General features: G+C 27.1%; 1 protein-coding gene across 1 annotated transcript; it reads right to left on the bottom strand.

Moving 5' to 3' along the window:
- Window positions 1–9,116: 9,116 nt before the first annotated feature.
- On the bottom strand, window positions 9,117–12,789 carry LOC127256478 (tetraketide alpha-pyrone reductase 2-like). The gene is made up of 6 exons (XM_051282505.1): window positions 12,487–12,789; window positions 12,219–12,388; window positions 10,852–11,040; window positions 10,008–10,170; window positions 9,735–9,924; window positions 9,117–9,409 (listed from the first exon to the last, which is right to left on the bottom strand). Exons 1-6 carry the CDS (start codon window positions 12,590–12,592, stop codon window positions 9,262–9,264), a joined length of 966 nt encoding a protein of 321 aa, XP_051138462.1. The 5' UTR covers window positions 12,593–12,789; the 3' UTR covers window positions 9,117–9,261.
- Between the last annotated feature and the right edge of the window lie 289 nt (window positions 12,790–13,078).

Raw genomic sequence — 13,078 nt, 5'->3', positions numbered from 1 at the left:
ACGAATAGCTATTTGTAACAGGAGGCGGACACTACCTGATTCTGTCAAATCAATACATAAAAGAGAATTAGACAATGAATGTTTTTATACAGCACTATATGTATATATAGCGCCGTTTTGTACCTTTTTAGAATTCTGAGTAAAAATAAATGATAGGTCCTATAAACGCATGATTAAAATGTATATTCAAAATACTATCACTAACTGACGTTTGAACGTGACCGGTTTGGGCAATGTCGATTTAATAAATAAAAAAAGAATGAAAAACAAACTGTCTGGATGTTCGAAAAACGAGAAGAACCGAGAGAGGATGAAAGAGAGAGAAGAGAGAATGTGAGACTGATTTGGTCTGAGCTAGTGAGTGTAGTACGACAGGGTGTGAGGTAGAGAAGTGCAGAGGGATTAAATTTGAAAAAAATATGTTGAGGTATGGTTAGAAAAAAGAGATAAGAAAAAATATATTATTAACGTTTAAAATTTAATTTTAAAATTAAATTGAATAATTACGAAGGAAAAAAATATAAACTAAAAATTAATTTTTAATTTTAAAATTTTAAAATAATAATAGATAATATTTTAAAATATGGATCATTTATTAATTAGGAGCCTGAACAGTTGCTCATCCTATATATATAGAAATATATATTAAGTAGTTTATATATTGTACTGTATTGTATTGTATAAATATACTTATTGTATTGAAATTAATAATATATTGTGTTATATGAAATTATATAATATATTATCAGAATATATATTGTATATTATATTATTATATATTGTCAAATATACAATTATATGTTGCCGATCGGATCAAATTAGCAAAATTCTTATTTGACATAGTAAGCATGAAAACTGTAGGTTTTTGTAATAATTATTTTTGTGACTCAGACCTCACAATCGCTACTATTCAAATACGCTTTGACTAAACCTCCGATCGAACATAATATTTTGCAAATTAAGCCCGATAAAGAAGTTTTTGTAATATTGATTGCATAAAATTTTTATCACACATGTTAAAATTGGGGCTCATCCACCCTTGGGCCAAGATGGGCCGTGCGGGTTATTGGGCCTAGCCCTATTCTCTTATATTGTGGGTTCAGTCCACATACAATATATACCAAGTTTTCATTCTCAATATATTTTTCACTTTGCTTCTCATCGCCGTTATGGTTCATCACTCATATACTCCATCTCCATCATCACCACTATCCATACGCTAACCCTCATACACAGAACACCTTACGTTTTCTATATTTCACTTTTAATTCATATGCTTTCTTCACTTGTACACTTTTGGCACGCGATTACTTGAATCACTTCATTCCGCCTCCGCCTCGCCCGCTCTCAAATCGATCTTCGAATCGATTGTTCCTTCATTTCCATGTTACAAATTCATCATTTATATATTTTTGTTAATTCTTCTCTGCTCTCATCTCTTACACAGGTAATTGGTTTGACTTGCTATATTTAAGTGGTTGTACCAGTGGTTGCTAATGTACGAGGGACAAAAATAATGTGACCTGAGCAAGTCTGAATCGAGCCCTACTGAATGCTCTCTTTCTATCTATGCTCTGGAAAGTACCTACTTAAGGATATAGTCTCCGACTCATTGATTTATTTGTATTGTTGATGGTTTTGCCTTATATGTTGTTTGTTTACTTGGTCGAAGAAGTGTTCTTGCGAGAATATAAAGATTTTCCTTGTATTGATTCAAGTGTAGCCTTATATAGTTTGGATCCTTTGTTATCATAACGTGTTAGATATATAACTTGTCTTTTTTTTAAACCAGGTTATTAGTCAATAAATATGACTTAGATTCTAGGTGTTTTTCACTCCTCGTATTAACTGTGTGTTGATTTACTTTGACTTAGTTAACATATATATATATATATACATATATTGTGTTTTATCACAAAGGCATTTTCTTGAATATATATATATATATATATCAGTTAGGTAAAATTATGTCCATATGAGATTGTGCACATATATTAAAAATAAAAAAATTATTCATCTCTCTCAATTCAAAGTATTACTTTTACAATTTTCATTTATTCTATTTTAAAGTATTCATTTTTTATTTTAGAAAAAGTAATCTTACTCTATTACCGAAATACCCTTAATTTTCAGTTAAATTATAAATATATCATTACACATATAATTAATTTATACAAAAATTCAAATGATAAAAATGTCAAAATCTCTTACACACTTTCACTAACTAATAAAATACTACTCCCTCCGTCTCATGTAATATATGTGTATTACTGTAAACACGAGAATTTAGGTAAAGTATAATTAGTAAGTAATTAAAAAGTGTATTAGTAAAATAATTATTATTTAGTAAAAATAATTATAAATAAGATTAAAATAAGTAAATAGTTTAATTAAAATTGAAAAAATTATAAAATTTAAAATTTAAAATGCGATTAAAGTGTATAATTATATTTCCAAAAATAGAAAGGTTAAGTTAGATGGGACGGACGAAAATAGAAAATATGGACAAATTATGTGGGACGGAGGGAGTAATATTTTTTAATCTACTACAAAATTCAAAATGGTCCCTTTCAAAAGCACGGAGGAAGTAAAAAATAAAATAAAAGTATACCTACATGGAGTATCTTGAATAATTCATTAAGAAATAAATTTAATCAATAATATAATATATGCGTAATTTAATTAGAATGATAAAGTTACTATTACGTACTCTTTCTGTCCCGACATCTTTTTACTTTTAATAAAATTTATTCTTATTAAACAATATATTTAATAAATATAAATCAATTTAATTAAATTTTTAATAGGGCTGACTCAAAACTCCTATAATTCTATATTTCTCCTCAATAAATAAATATTTTTTTATCTATATTTAAAATTTCTCATTTTTTTTAAAAAAATTAGTTTTTAGTTAATTATAAATAAATAAATATATTTTTTTATTTATTTTTATTATATAAAATTTTATTATCAAAAAAATAATATTCATATTGCATATATTTTATTGAGATATAATCTTAAAAATATTTAAAATACCAACAATTATACTCATATGAAAAAATAAAAAAATAATATTATAAGTTATTATTAATAAATTATTAATCTACACTATCTAAAATATGTGTACTTGAGTATTATTATTATTATTATTATTATTATTATTATTATTATTATTATTATTGTTGTTGTTGTTGTTAATTTAGGTGATCACAACTTTAAATTTATTGTGGTTTGAGCTTAGCAAGACCAGATAGGCTTTGAGTTATTTATTTTAATCTAAATTTATTATCGTCTTTCTAGTAAAAATATATTACACTTTTTTTTATTTTTTCTTTACTTTAAAAAAATAAAAAAAATTATTTTTACATATTCTCTTAAAATCTGTGTCGGATCAACAAGGACATCGGAGGAAGTAATTCTTAATCGTCCACTACATAGTAACAGTTGTGCTGATTTTTATTTGAGTACTCATCCTACATAACTACTATGCCTATTTGAGCATTCTCCAAAAGGTTGCAATAGCCATTGAATTTTATTTTTTCGGTAGAAAAATACGATATTGTTGTAGAAAAATTACAAAGGAATTATGCATTGTTACAAATTTTATCATAAGTTTAATAAATTTTTTTTATATAATTTAATTATTTCGGAAGTCTATAGCAAATGAGAAATTAATTTGTTAGTTTAAAAATTTATTGCTGTTTTTCGTGACAATAATTTTAAATAAAATATCTAAAATAAATTTTTGGCCAGTCGAAACGTTTACTCCTTTAAAATTGTTGTCGTTGTCCAAAACAATAATTTTAAATAAAATAATTTAAATATTATTAAAGTATTTCGTGCTAATATTTTATTTTTTTTTACTTTATTCTTGTTGTATTATTCTGCAACAATATTTTTATTTTCTTATTTTAGTTATGTAATTTTTTTAATAATACATTTTCACAAAAATATTTATATTTAAAAATAGTTCATTTTTAATTTTTTTAATAAATATTATTAATTGTTATAAAAAATATAAACCGATCTAAAGATTTTATTATAGAAATCGAGTAACAACACAAATATTGAATTAGTTTGGTTAGGCTCAGCCCCAACCAACTCAGAAAATCACAAAATCGACACTATACACACCTAACTAGCGACTTCACAAACGAACCGGCCACAACCGTGATACACACTATATATAACCCCACACAAACACAAACAAGGCACCCGAAGGCCTACAACGTCGAGCGAGTACACAAAAGGGGAAAACAAACGTGCCATAGGAACTCCACAATATTACCGGAGGAAGGCACCACCGAGAAACCGCCGTGAACCGCCGTGAAAGTCACCGGAAAGAGGAGAGCAATGGGTTGAGAGAGAGAGAGAGAGGGGAAGGCCAAAGAGTAGTGCGTAGAGAGAGTGTGAGATTAGAGAGTATGAATATAATGACTCTCTCTCTATATATATATATACATGCCAATGGAGATGGACGGCCCAGATCAAGATCTGTAATCAACGGTCCAGATCAGCCCTCGCAAAAAAGACGCGGATCCTAGGCGGGTCACGGAGCGGGTCACGGGCAAGGGGTGCAGCACAGGTAAGAGTCAGCAACGGATGTGGTTGTAGTGTGGGTTGTGTATCACAAGCCAGGCCTGATTCAATCGGGCTGCTTAATTATTGGTGTGCAGTGTATTGGGGTGGATCCGAAAGACAAAAAATCCAACATTAATAATTGTTAAAATTAATATATATTTTTATAGTTTGTTGTGGATTTTTGTGATTAAATTTTATAACGATAAACATAGTTATTCTATAATATTAATAAATAAATAATAAAATATATCATTTGATAGTTTTAAGTTATGTAATTCTAATATTAATTTACAAAAATATAAAAGTTATAAGTTTAGCATCCTGACATAAATTTAAAGTAAATATTAATATTTATTATTAAAAATATATATATTTTTCTTTCTATTGTCCCACAACATAAGTACTCATTCATATTTTTATAATAAATTTATCTTTAACATACTAACAAATATAATTCAATGTAATTAATACTCATTTATTTCTTTCTTCTAAATAAATAAATACTCCCTTCGTCCCAAAAAGAAGTATTCATTTGCTTTTTCTATGTAATTTTAAAAATATTAATATTATATTGAGATATAGTATGAATAAAGTAAAAATGACTAAAATAACCTTGTTAGTATGTGTGATATAAATGTAATGACATTTGTGTAATATATTGTAAGTTGTAAGGGTATTTGTAATGTTAGGTAGATAGTACAGTTACTGAAAAAGAAAATGGATACTTTCTTATAGGACCGACTAAAATGGAAAAATGGATACTTTGTTATGGGATGGAGAGAGTATTATTATCTATTTTCAAAATTCTTCATTTTTTTTATAAAAATAATTTAAGTTAATTATAAATAAATAAATATATTTTTTATTTTTTTATTATATAAAATTTTATTATTTACAAAATGATATTAATACTATACATATTATGAAGATAATGTAACGCTAAAAATATTTAAATATATATTCTAAATTTTTTTTAATCATATATTAATTCTTATTTTTTTAAAAAAGCAACAATATTATTTATATAAAAAATAATATTTTCTTCGTCCCGGATCACATGACCCCTTTGGTGAGGGACACCGTTATTTAGGTAGTATAAATTAGTAAATTATTAATAATAAATTATGATATTATTTTATTATTTTTTATATAAGTAGTATTGTTGACATTTTAAATATTTTTAGTATTATATGTCAATAAATAAAAAATAAATTTATTTATTTATAATTAACTTAAAAGACTAATTTTTATAAAGAATGAGAGTTTTAAATATATATATAAATATTTTTTTTATTAAAGACATATAAAAATAAATGAGTTTTGAGTGAGTTCTAAGAGCTTAAAATTTTAATGAAATTGATTTACATTTGTCAAATATATTTAATATGAATAAATTTATTAAAAATAGAAATGAATCATCTTTTATAAGATCGAAAAAAAAAAAAAAGAAAGTAACATGTGGCGGGAAAAGTAAAATATTACTATAATTTAGTATTAATAACTTATTAATCCACACTCATTAAAATATTGTGCCTAACTAAAGGGATAATCTTACGGGGGAATAGAAGGAGTACTAATTAGAGTAGTCAACCAAATTATTGAAAATGAAATATATTCAATACTTTATAAAAGAACTTATGTGATACTATTTTATTTTTCTTAAAACATCAATAAAAAGTTTTTTCATATCAATAATTTTTTTTAAAAAAAAATATTTTTAATTTTATTTATCGGCTATGAATTATAATAATATACAGTCTTCACATTTACAAAATTAAGATATTTTTCACTATAATTAATATTGTCAATAAATATTACTCCCTCCGTTCCAAACATCCTTGCAACATTTTCTTTTTGGTATGTCCCAAGCACTGTGCAAATTTCTAAAATAAAAAATAATTAATTATACTTAATCTCCATCCTACAATTTATCCCATAACATCATCCAAATAAAAAATATATATATATATTTATTTCTCTCTCCATTACATAACTTAATTTTTAAATTATCCTACTTAATACTACTCACCTAAAAACCCGTGTAAAAAACAAATGTTGCACCTTGTTTGAGACGGAGGGAGTAGTATATTATTCTATATATCATATTTTTTTGTTAATAATAAACTTTTAGAGAAAAAAAATGAATTTATATATTATGATTATTGTCATTATAATAATAATAATCAACCAAATTTATGATTATTTTTTTTTATTCTGAACAAATTGATAAGTTTAAAATAAGTAAAAAATATTATGAAAAAATATTCGATAAAAAAGGAATTATTTAATTTTCTATTGTTTTCGGGTAATGCCGACTCAATATCGTGCATCCATTTGTTGTCCTCATTTGGCCATTGGAGTACGCAAGTTACCCTTTACAAACTTTTAGGGTTAGTTTTTTGGTTTCGATTTTTAAATAGTAAAAAGTTGAATTTGAACGGTTATTTAACGTGATACAAATAGAGGTTGATATGATGCTTATGATGTTTTGAATGTAAAATAAATTTGTAGCATAATATAAAAAAAAAAATAATTGTTTGATTTGATATTTTTGGAGAGAAAAAATAATTTGAATAGTAAAAACTTTTAGTAAAACCACAAAAGAACACAACCTTAATGTTTATCACATGCAAGTTTAGAGAATCAAACATATTTGAAGAGAATGTAACGAAGTTGTTTTCTTTTTTGGCTAATCAAGCTTGTAGCTTTTGTTTATCTTGTACTCCCTCCGTCCATAAATTAATGTCTTATTTTTTTATTTGGGACGTTGAACAATTATTGTCTTATTTCATTTTTTAAACACAAATTTTACATTTTTATTCTTCATTCATTTATTACTTTTAATCTCTACCATACAATTAAAGACAAATTTGTCAATTCATTAAAAAAAACAATTACCTAAAAAACTATGCTAATATACTTTAGAACAATAGAAATTGGACTACGGGAGTATTTCTTTGAAGCACTTTGAATTCTTGGCCCAATTAGAGCTAGTGTGTTGTTTTTTTTTTTTTTAGTAGAAAATTCGAGTCTTGCTATCATTTATTTGATTAGACATTGTTGTGATTTTTATTTAGATTTTCGGCCATTTTTATTATTTTTAATGGTGTTTGTTGGATTGTTTAGTTGATTTGTACATATTTTAGTTGTTGTTGTGGGGCCTTTTGTTAAATTAGCTTTTGATTGTACATTTTTCTTTTCATGTTCTATATGGATTGGAGTCATATCAAAATTTTCACTTTGACTGTGTTTTTTTGTTCCTATAGCCTTTAGTTTTCGACTCAATAAACATATCTTTATATAAAAAAAATATAACATATATAATTTGATATATTCTTCTTTCAGCACAATAACACAATAAACGGAGTATATAATACAACACAACAGATAATCCACACACCAAATGTTGATACAATATATATCATAGTATATTATATAATTTTATATAGCATAATATATGCTGATTTTAGTACAATATATGACTCATATATTTTTATATATATATATATAAATTGTTTTAAGTTAGTGTGTTATATTGATTAAATCAATTCTAATTTGACCAAGTCAGCATCCTATACGTATGTGTATATGTGAATCAATTTTGTTTTCTAATCACTAACCACCCTGAAAAAATGTAGATATTTGTGTTTGTGTGAAAAAAATTATTTGAATCACATAATAGTTATTGTTGAAATCAATATTTTCAATCCGAAACAACAATTACTCTTACTCCCCATCATAATTCTTTTTATCTATTAAACTTATGCATAATCAATTTATACTAAAATAATTTATTCACTTACAATTTTATTATTTTTATTTTAACAAATAGTAGCCAAATTGCTACATTTTTTTTTATTTTATTTACCCAACTATAACTTTTAGCAATTATTTTTTTTTATTTTTTTATTTTATAATATCCTTATTTTATTTTTTTTACTTATCCTACTTTTATAAGAAAATACTACTTCCTCCATCCCGCGTTGGATGTCTGAGTCACTGTAGACACGAGAATTTAAGATAAATATAATTAGTAGATAGTTAAAAATGTATTAGTGAAAATAATTATCCTATAATATAAATAATTATATATTAAGGATAAGATAACTAATTAGTTTAATTAAAATTAAAAAAAAATTAAATTAAAAAATTTAAAATGAGATTAAAGGATTTTTAGTGACATGGGATGTGAGACGGATATAAATGACAATGTGAATGTGATAGGTGGGACGGAGGGAGTATTATTGTAGAGTTTCATATTCAACAGAACGCAATCGGATGAAGCACTTTACAATTATTATATTATAGCAATTATTTTAAAAGAATGAGTTTATTTACATTTCAAATCTAACATTTGGTTGTTGGGGTTGATTTGAAGTACATTGATTTCAAATGACGATCTTATATTCATAAAAGTAGGGTAAATAAAAAATAAAGTGAAAAAATTCTAAAAATATTTTAAAGTATTATCTGTTTTTTAAGTATTATCTGTATAAAAAAAAAAAAAGAAAAGAAAAACACAATGGTGGTCTATATATATAAGTAGGGCCAGTAGATGTATTGTCATAAGCATATGCCTTGATTAACATGGAGTTTCTTGATACATTATCAAATGGAAAGAAACAAATGATGGACAAATTGGGCACTAAAATCATGACTGTTAATGAACAAGTAAGTAATTCATTGTTCAAGAAAACCCTTTTCTTGGAAACTCTTGATGCAATCATCAAACATTTTTTCCAATGACTTCATGGGAGGTAGTCCTAGGTTTACAATCTTGCTGCAATCCATGTTATGTGGATTGTCATCTCCTTTCTGATTGCCACACCTGCAACAACACTTGAAACTTCATAATACATCTAAAAATAGTTTCCGATCTTGTCCAAGAATGACAAAATTATTTATAATTCACTTACAAATTTAAAAACTGTATAAGACTTGTGTTTTCGAAAATATTCCACAAAAAATCACTCTTTAGAGAATTGTGTAATGTTTTCCGGAACACGAGCGAGCCTCAAGCATTTCTAGGGAATTCTATGCTATATCTTATAAAATACGAAGAAAAATTTTGCAAATTTTTGAAACCACAAGTAAATCATAAGCAATTTTATATTAAAGAATAAGTATTGAGGGCCATAGTCGTTGCAACTCACTCGGTTTCATAAGGATAAGACGGGTATTTGGCTTTCAACATCGCAATGATTTCCGACCAATGTGCCACTGAATTCGAACATATAAGCCTCCCCGAAGCTCTAGTGTCTTCCATTGCCAAAATGTGTGCATTTACCACATCATCTATGTGCACAAATCCGATTGTCGTGTTTGGATACCCTCCTCTTAGGCCTAACTAGCAAGTATTAGCCGAACCCGATTAAAATTTAGAGCTGAATTCGAACTAATTCTAACTAACATTTGATCTAACCAACCTTTAACAATAGCCAAGATAAGAAGAAGTGTGCTTGTTGGTTGAGGTGCAAGTAAAGGCCCAACAACAAATGAAGGATTCACCACAACAAGATCAAACCCACTTTCCTCAGCTAATTTCCAAGCTTCTTTTTCTGCCATGGTTTTTGCATAAGCATACCAAAGCTGCATACAACATTCAAGAAAAAAAATGAGACACATACACTCACCGATTTTTCATCGCGACGATAATATCGCATACCATTTAGTAAAAAATTCCATTATAACTCCCATGGTTTAGTAATATATTACTATTCGCTCATCTATTTTAAAATCTATCTGTATTTTGTAAAACCGTATATATATAACCTCATATCCATTAAAATTTTATGAATAATATTCTTTCGTTCCTTAATAAATTATTCGTTTTTCCATTTTGATCCGTCCCATGACAAAGTATTCATTTCATTTTTTAGTAACTATACTATCTACCTAACATTACAAATACCCTTCTAATTTACAATATAATTACACAAATGGGGTCTTTTTTTTTTCCGTTATTTCTACTATGTCTCAATATAATATCTCAATATAATAGCAATATTTTTAAAATTCTGTGTAAAAAACAAATAAATAGATAGATATGGAACAAAGAGAACATGTTTCAAATACTATAATAGCAACCAAGATCGCTTATTTGATTAAACCAAATTCCCGCCATTTTTGTTGTAGTCGCAGCTTATGAAATATATTTGAAATTATATTTTATGAAAAATATAAAATTCTCAGCCTAAAAAAATTTGTTAACTAGAAAAAAAAAAAAATATATATATATATAGTTTTAAATATAGTGGAATTTATCCTTACGTTGAAATGTTTGCAGTATTCTGGATCACTCCAGTGGGATTCATTGAGAGAGGAGACTTTCCCAACATCATATCTATATCGAACTGCAGAGCAAGAAGATGTGAGCACAACCCTTTTAACACTGCTGGCTTTCTTGCACGATTTCAGCACATTCAGTGCTCCATTTATCGTCGGATCAATCAAATTCTCCTGCAAAACAATCACATGAATGTGTATATATATATATATATGTGAACACCATCATCAGTGATCTGTAATTACTCGTAGATTGAAAATAGTTAACAGTATGTGCTTAATTACTATAATTTTGAAGAGATTTTTTTTTTATTATTATTTTAATTTCAAATCACAGTCCACACTATTACTTCTTCGTGATTTTTCAATAAAAATACATTACTACTCGTAAAAAAATCACGCTAAAATACTATTTAAACTAAATATCAAATCGGAACTCCAATTTTAAACCACAATCAAACAAATTGTCAAGCATTGCCAATCTTTCTTTTTGATTTCATCTATTTTCTATACGGCCCAATGTGTTAAAGTCATCGTTTTGCCATGCACAATGTTTTTCTCTTTTTATTTTTAGGCTATACGTGATCAATTAGCTAGGCTTCAACTTTGCATTTTACTATTTTTCGGACATCTTTTAAAATTTTACAAATTTTCTTAATTTGGGTTTCTGATATCCTTTACAATTTTCGACACTAAATTATAGATACCTAGTTCTTTTTTGTTTTGTAAGTGGTTTTAGTTGAATAAAAAAAGATTCAATCTTTGATCGACAATTAGGGCTACCTCGATCCATGCCTAGGCTTCACTCAAGATCCATCTATGTGTATATGATTTTTTATAAATTAAATTAAATCTAAATTGCACCAAATCCACCTGTGATTTCATGAAATCAAACTCCCTCGTGGTTTCATAAATTCTGTGTCTAACCCCTCGGCGGTCTTTATATAACATATTTGATTTAAATGCGTCTCAATTTCTAAACCCCTAAAATTACAAATATATTTATTTTTTTATATATAACATAAAAAAATAGTAAATATACTAAAAAAATAGTTATTTTTCTCCCATTTTAAAAGTTTTTTTTAGCTAAATATAAGAAAAATAAATTCCTTTGTAATTTTAGGGGTTTCGAAATTGAGATTTGAAAATTTATTCGCAGTTTAGGCACATTTAAGTCAAATACCGTTAAATAAAGACCGTCGAAGAGTTAGACGTAGAGTTTATGAAACCACGAGGGAGTTTGATGCAGAAGTATAAGGTATTTGGCGTACTTTCATGAAATCACTGGTAGATTTGGTGCAATCTAACCATTATAAAATGAAAAGTAATCAGAGGTTCTTGGCTTAGCTTGCCTTGACGTTGCCTTCTGGGACAAGGACTGGGGATGCTGTGTGGAACACTCCATGGACTCCATCAACAGCCTCTTCGAAACTCCCTTCCTCCATTAAATCAGCTTTCAGAATCTTCAGCCTCTCCCTGGCCCCATTCAACTCCCACAGAAAACCCACTTTTTCCTCATTTTCTGGAGTAAGAAATAATTCATCATCCAAATTATGTAATTAAGGTATCACGACGACCTCGAACTGATAGAACAAGAACTGGAATTAGCTAGCTAGGTACCTGGATTTCGAACAGTTGTCCTCACAGTGTGACCCTTTTCCAAGAGGGACTTGATGAGGTATGCTGCAATGAATCCTGTGCCTCCAGTCACGCAATACTCAGGCATCTTTATCTGGTTTATCAATATAGGTACCCTTTTCTCTGCAATTTATACATATATAGATATATGTGGATTTAGGTCTCAAAGATTTGGGTGTTTAGATCGTCTTTCTATGATGAAATTAATTTGATGTAGAGCTCGTTGTTAGGTATAGGTTTGGTGGTCATGATTAAAGAATGGGCTCATTTGTTCCAACCAAGAATATGAAGTATTATTTTTTGGATAAGATATATACAAAAGTTGTTGACTCATTTAGATATGCCTTTGCTGGTCCTTTATCCCAAACAAAGTAATATATATATGTTTTGGTCTGGATTGATTTTGGTTTGATATTGGTCAAATGTTATTTATCTGTTCAATTATTCCTTTCTTTCTTTATTTTTTTTTATTTATATTATCAATGAAAAATATATTTGCTTTTATATACAATATTCTATATAAACATAGTATTATAAGCAACGTAGATGATATATCGTCAATATTGTGGACGCC

The sequence above is a fragment of the Andrographis paniculata genome, unplaced genomic scaffold (assembly GCF_009805555.1).
Source record: "Andrographis paniculata isolate CXL003 unplaced genomic scaffold, ASM980555v1 Contig55END, whole genome shotgun sequence".
Classification (NCBI taxonomy): Eukaryota; Viridiplantae; Streptophyta; class Magnoliopsida; order Lamiales; family Acanthaceae; genus Andrographis; species Andrographis paniculata.
This window is presented reverse-complemented; position numbering and strand designations above follow the sequence as displayed.

Excerpts from the sequence above, each read along its gene's own strand:
- LOC127256478 (XM_051282505.1), bottom strand. The coding sequence starts at position 12,592 with ATGCCTGAGTATTGCGTGACTGGAGGCACAGGATTCATTGCAGCATAC. Across the intron at positions 12,389-12,486 it reads GACAACTGTTCGAAATCCAG|AAAATGAGGAAAAAGTGGGT; the intron begins GTACCTAGCTAG and ends TTCTTACTCCAG. Across the intron at positions 9,925-10,007 it reads TATCTTGGCTATTGTTAAAG|GCCTAAGAGGAGGGTATCCA; the intron begins GTTGGTTAGATC and ends CTTGCTAGTTAG.